Source organism: Vicia villosa, linkage group LG7 (genome assembly GCF_029867415.1).
Source record: "Vicia villosa cultivar HV-30 ecotype Madison, WI linkage group LG7, Vvil1.0, whole genome shotgun sequence".
Taxonomy (NCBI): Eukaryota; Viridiplantae; Streptophyta; class Magnoliopsida; order Fabales; family Fabaceae; genus Vicia; species Vicia villosa.
In genome coordinates, this window is record NC_081186.1 from 118,890,790 (window position 1) to 118,897,792 (window position 7,003).

General features: G+C 32.2%; 1 protein-coding gene across 1 annotated transcript; it reads right to left on the reverse strand.

Moving 5' to 3' along the window:
• Positions 1-3,028: 3,028 nt before the first annotated feature.
• LOC131618418 (uncharacterized) lies at positions 3,029-5,726 on the reverse strand. Its single transcript, XM_058889644.1, has 7 exons — positions 5,333-5,726; positions 5,053-5,226; positions 4,420-4,512; positions 4,275-4,343; positions 3,747-3,953; positions 3,493-3,618; positions 3,029-3,379 (listed from the first exon to the last, which is right to left on the reverse strand). The coding sequence occupies exons 1-7, from the start codon at positions 5,570-5,572 to the stop codon at positions 3,233-3,235; spliced, it is 1,056 nt and encodes a 351-aa protein (XP_058745627.1). The 5' UTR covers positions 5,573-5,726; the 3' UTR covers positions 3,029-3,232.
• Positions 5,727-7,003: the final 1,277 nt, after the last annotated feature.

Genomic DNA, 7,003 nt, shown 5'->3' on the forward strand with positions numbered 1-7,003 from the left:
TATTCGACTGTATTATCCAATTTGTTCAATTGAATTATTCGATTTAATATGGTTTAATCATGAGGTTTAACCACTAATCTAATAATTCGATCAATAAATCAGTAACTCGTCCTCATCAATTTAATGATCAGTCTAATTTTTAAAACATTAAAATAAAAGATGTAGGAGAGAGAAAAAAAGATTCACACATAATCTCCACAATTTATTTTAAAATCTAATGGTTCAGATTTAGTTTGAATTAGTTTTAAATTAAAAAAAATTCAAATCGTTGAAGTTTTTATTAGTCTGGTTTGATTCAGTTTTAAGTGTGTTTCAAAAATGAAATCAAAACAAACTAATCAGTTTAATTTGATTTGGTTAATCGATTTATAACACTTTTTTTTCCACAAAGATTTTTTTTATTTAAAAATTGATGAAAAAAACATAGCATGAAATAGTAAGAATTGTGGTCTTTTACACTATGGTGATAAGTATGATTCCCAAGGCCTATATCGAAGAGATTCATAGTTTACAACGTAGGGGCGATACAACCAATGATGGGAAGTATCATGTGGTCAGCTGGGATATAGTTACAACTCCAAAGGATGAAGGAGGGTTTGGGCTTCAAAAGCTTTGAAAAATGAACAAGGCTTGTATTATGCAGTTGGGGTGGAAGCTATACCATAATCCTAATTATATTTGGTATAAAGTTTTAAGAGGCAAACATGGGAATAACAATGAGCAAGAGCAGACTAGCTACAAGGTGCAAACTCTCAATTATGAAAAGGCATATAGAGGATGAATACTCATCTACATTCGGTTGGCATTTGGAGTATAAGCGATGGTAGGAAAATCGATCAGTGGAAAGATAAATGGCTGGTGGATAGTATGGCATTTAAGGATCTTAATATTCCGATACCTCCTAATTTGCTGGAAGCCAAACTTTGCGACATGGTGGACTCCAATGGAGATTGCCAATTTTAGTTCCTGCATGGGTGGCTTCCAACGGATATTCAAAGTAGAATCAAAGCTCATCTTCCTTCAAATGATTGTTATGGGGAGGATGAGTTTACAAGCTTTGGTGTCATTATAACATTGCTCTTAATTGATATATGTTGATACACAGCAAGTAAGTTTCGACTCTCAAACTAAAGTTACTAATTTTAATTCAGATTTTCAGTCTACCGATCTTTGCATGTTTGGTTTGACATTAGTTCTATTTTTATCACGTTCAAATGCGATTTCAATTAAGAAACTATAATTCTTAGCTCATGGGTAAGTCACACGTCTACTAGCTTTCCATCGTAAAACAAACATGCTATTTGTCGGTCTTTTTTTGAGTTTATTCATCTACTCCCTTCGTCCCACAATGAGTGACCTATTTAGAATAAAATAATGTCCCAAAATGAATGATCTATTTCAATTTCCAATACACTTTTTTCAATTCTATCCTCTAATTAATATAAATTTCACTATTTCCAATACATAATAAGGGTACTATTGTAAAAACAATATTTTCTCTCTTATTTTTATACCTTTTTATTAATTTGTGTGAACTAGTGTGTCGGGTCACTCATTGTAGGACGAGGGAGTAGTGATTTAGTCTTCCATCATTAGTTTTGAGTTTATTCATCTAGTGATTGATTCACACATCTCTTTCTTTGTACATCTTTGAGTTTATTCATCTAGTGATTGATTCACTCATCTCTTTCTTTGTAATATAAGTAGTCTTCCATCATTAGTTTTGATATTCTTCTGACATCCAGTGATTGATTCACAATTTTGGATCCTCTTCTTTCATTAATCTCTCCATTTCTTTCATTCCTCTCTATCTTTCTTAATTTCACTCTCTTTGAAGAAAAATGATTTTATAATAAAGAGAGTGAGATTAAGAAATATAGGAGAGGAATTTTCTTAATTTCACTCTCTTTGAAGTAAAAATGATTTTATAATAAAGAGAGTGAGATTAAGAAATATAGAAGGAGATGAATGGAGAGAAAAATAAAAGGAGATGCTCCCAGTCCTTGATTCACACATCTCTCCGTAATTTAAGTGTCTTCCATCAATGTAGCAATCATAGAATATATTAAAAAAAAAAAACAAATACTCAATTAAGATTTCGTTCGAACATATTTTTTGACCATTGACTTCTAAAGTCAAAAACATTCCTCTATGTTAGGGATGGCAATTTGGCCCATCCCTAGTGGGTACCCACAAAAAACCCCATATCGGGTAGGGTAAATACCCATAAAAATGGGTATGAGCACGGACACGGGTAATTACCCATTAAAATATGCGGGTATGGGTGCAGGCACGGGTACCTTACTACCCAACCCGCCCCATACCCACACTACATATTTCTATAATGTCATTTATATTGTTATATAAAAATGCATGATTCTAATTTTTTTTTTTTAAATATATCGCTATTAAATCATTACACATTTTAATAAAAGTATTTATTTGTTTCTTAACTCAACAATAACATACATAATTTTTTTAATATTGTTAAAAATACTTAAATTATATGATATTTTGTAATTAAACGATTTAATTTTACTATAAATGCGGGTAAACGGGTACGGGTATGGGCATTGAGGTACCCACAGGGTACGGGTACGGGCATGAATATTGATACCCACGCGGGTTTGGGCTCGGGTACGGAGATTTTTTTAAACTGCGGGTATGGGGACGGGTACTATAGTACCCTGCCCATTGCCATCCCTACTCTATGTTCAAAGCTGAGGCTAGAACACTGCAAATTTTTCTTGAGCAATTAGGGAATCACTTACGCCACTAGTATTCTTGACATTAGTATTCACATTTTCAAAAATTTCATGATTCCAAACCCTCAATTTAGATTTCGTTCAAAAATTCCATGATACCAAACCCTCAATTTAGATTTCAATAACTGAAGCTTCTTGCTTAAGATGGGGCAACCTATCATAGGAGTGTTCCAGCAAGCTTCTACAAAAATTACACTCAAACAGCAAAAAGAAAGTTGTAAAAGTCTTTATTGAAATGTGTCAGAAATTAGATTGTTGTAACATGCAGAAATTTGGCGTGTATTGACATAAAATGGAGTTCAGTTGGAAGCTCAAATTGCTTCATTTTTCTTGGAACAAACATGAAACCACAATTTTCAGTTTCTTGCCCCAGTAGTTTTTACTGCTATAGCTAGAAAATCTGTGTGATTCATCCAGTGAAATAAAAAAGTATGAACATTTTATTACAATTTTCACCATGAACAATCTCAATTCTTTCCTTTGAGATTGATTACAGAAAGCTCTTGCTCAACATATTCTCCTGCACATAGAGGCGGATATTTGCTTGCTAGTGGTGATTCGGCAAAATGTCCCAATGGCTTCAGAACTGCATCCGATGCTATGTGCGCAAATAACTACAGTGACAAAGGTTAACAGTAAATATAACAGCTGATAGAACTATGAGGTCAATTTTAATGAGAAACTTTTTCCAAGTACAAGAAACAAAAGGCTTGTTGTAGCCACTCACAGTTGAAGAAACTCTCCATAAGCTACGTTTTTCTTCTTTTGCTGCATTGATTGCATCAATGGTCCGTTTTGTAGCAACGACTTCATGCATGCCAGCAATGCAGTCCCCTCCAGTCAACCACTCTATCTGCAATTTAAGACAGACGGAAGATACAATTTCAGGTATATACATACACGTTTTGACTTTCAAACTGCAATGAATATTTCAAAATGCTTCAGACACAACATCTTCAATTAAAGATTATTTCAAATTACCTGCTTTCCGGTCTGAATAAGAAGACATCCTACCGGAACCTTCACTGCAACTTTTTGTCCATTTTTTAGCCAGATATTCAATCCAGGAAACCTACTTCTACCATGAATTGTTAAGAAGTTTAGGTCATAGTGATATCCTGCAAAAATAGTCCCTTCTTGATTATATTTCTCAAGGTCACTCCCTGTTGGAGCTAACAGATGCGGACCCTGACACAAAAAAACAACGATAATGCAATACAGTCATTAGAAAATAGGCAAAACATCAAGCAAAGTGAAACAATGTTAGTAAGAATATGATCAACCTTTCATTCAACTCAATTTTATAGTCATATATGCTATGCTTTATGACTATGAAAAAAAGAAATGGATGTCATTAAGATAATCAATGATGTGATATTGTTAAAGGTCAATGATGTCCAACATTATTTTGTTTCATATATCTCAAAGTGATCATTCAACAGAAGACGTAGGTTCTTTAATCAGCTAATTTTACGCCGTCACCATAAAGCAATTGATGTGCTCACTCACCAGCTTCATGAGAGACGTGAATGCATCCTTTGGAAGACCAAAACCAATAGCAGCCATTTCAGATACAACCTGTGACAAACATGCACAATCAGATAACACGTTACAAATAACATTATAAAAAAAAACAATCAATTCATTGACTGACTTCAATTGCTGCTATCATTTTGTATCCCCAGGAATCCATAGTTTCTTTCCATTCTGGAAAACCTTCAGGAATTACTGGCTCCGCATTGAGTTCCTACACAAAACAATTAACCAAAGTATTAGAACAAAACAATTAACTAAAGTTTTAGAACAAAACAATTAACTAAAGTTTTAGAACAAAACAATTACTATCAACAAATACAAGGACGGCTAGCAAATAACTCTATTTTGAACATTTTTAAAAACAATAAAAATGTTCAAAACTTGTTTTCTTTATAATCAACGAATACATATTTTAGAAAATTAAAATTGAAAACACTTTCAGCAAATTTAAATTTCCTACATTTTGGATATCTCATCTGTTTTTCTGGACAGGATATCTCATGTTTTAATAACTTTTGTAAAATAATTTTACTCCACTAGAGACAAACACAAATTAACTTCAACTTACATAAAAATTTCTAAAAATGATTAAATCATTTCAATTTTCAAGTACAAAAACACTTAATTTTCCATGCCATAATACCAAAAATTTGAAAACTAATTACAATAGTGAGACAATCTTGGAAAATAATGAATTTTAATTAATAATTAGCTCTAAAGAAAAAAAAAATAACAAAAAAAGAAAAAAGACCTGAAATCGTGTAAGAGAAGGACGAGGACCGATTCTCCAGAAATATCTCCATTTGAGATCAGCACCAACCGGAGTATGAGGCTGATGTTCTCGCGGCATTTCCTTCACTTTCTTCTGCATTTCTTCATCCACCAAACTCCTCGGAACTTCCACTTTTTCCGGCGTAACCCCAACCTACAGCAATTCATCACTCATTCTCATCAAAACATAACAATTTTTCAAACATTCATCTCAAAATCAACTCTAATTTCAATTTCAACGAGAGAATCGATCAGTAAACCTGGTAATGCAGGTGAGGTCTTTCTTGACGGACTTTGAACTCCTGAGAAGCGGAGAAGTACTTCTCCATCATGTCAATAAAGCGATCGTTGTCTTCGACGGTGCATCGCGGATCCTTGACGAGGAGTGCTCCGGTTTCGCTCAGGGTGCGGCTGACGTCGGCGCAGAGGGATTGGATTTGCGGATCGCGTTCGTTTGAGACGGAGAAGTAGGAGGAGAGATCTATGACTGGGAGTTCCATTGGTGATGACGATGGCGGGAGATTGAGTGAAGAAGGGTTTTAGAATTTGGGATTTGGAATTTGAGTGATGTGGTGATGGGTTTTGTAGTATGGGGAAAGAGTGAGAAGCGCACGTATAAATGCGTAAACGTAATGTATGATACGTGTGAGGATGGTTATTAAAGAATGACACTATAGGACCATTACGGAATCAATTTCTATCTATTTGAAAAAGGTAAGAACAACTGTTTCCAAAAAAAGGTGAAGGTAATAATTATTGTACCAAAAAAAAAAAGGTAAAGTACTGTCTTCTTTATTTATATACTTAATATAATTACTAATATAATAGAAGAGAAAAAATATTTTTATAAAGAAATTATTACTAATATATAAAAATGTAAAGAGAAAAGAATTATATTAAAAAAAATCAAATATAAAAAGTTAATCTTATGAGTCAGAGGAGAAATATTTGTATAGAAACACACTTAAATTTATATTTTTAAAAACATTTAATAAGAGGAGAAATATGTGTTATAGTTGTGTTTATGTAAAACAAATTGAGTTAGAGGTGATAAATAGTTGACATTTTTTCATCATATATTTCCATACTATTGCAACCAAACTTTGCATTTTTAAAATTTTTTTGTTCAAAAAAAAAACTTCGTATTTTTAAAAAAAAATTTAATGATTTAAATTTTGATTTCTAATATTTATTTTATTTTATTTTTGAAAAGACAAATTGATTATCTTTATTGAAAATCTACACGTTAGGATGTCAATGGGACGGAACGGAGGCGGGGATACATTCCTATCACAATCTCCGTCCTCAAATCTATTCCTCATCCCCACTTCCAATCCCTGTTACGGGGGAATTTTGTCCCCCATCCCCATCTCCACGGATCTCCACGGTTCATACAAAGATCTATAAACATGATTTTTTATTTATTATTATAAATCAAATTAATAGTAGAAGCTTCAAAAGCTAACCAAAAGAAATTTTAAAATTATATTGTTTTAACAATATTTATTATGATAAATATATTGTTTTAACAATATTTAATCTATAATATTGAGTGTCATGACCACTTTTAAACTAAAAAAATTGAAATAATCATTTAGATCTTACTATTTTACTAACAATATATATATATATATATATATATATATATATATATATATATATATATATATATATATATATATATATATATATTTTAAATTTGTATATAATATTAATTATATGAAATGACAAAAAAAACTTACATAATAAATTAAAATTATATATAAATTAGAACATTATACTATTTTAGGCGGGACGGGAACTCCACGAGGCGGGGATATTTACGCTAGGGGTGTGCAAAATATCCGGTTGTAATGCCCAAATCCATAACCAAACCTAAATCACTTTTAAATATCCGGATATAATTGAATGGTTAGTAACCGGTTTAGTTA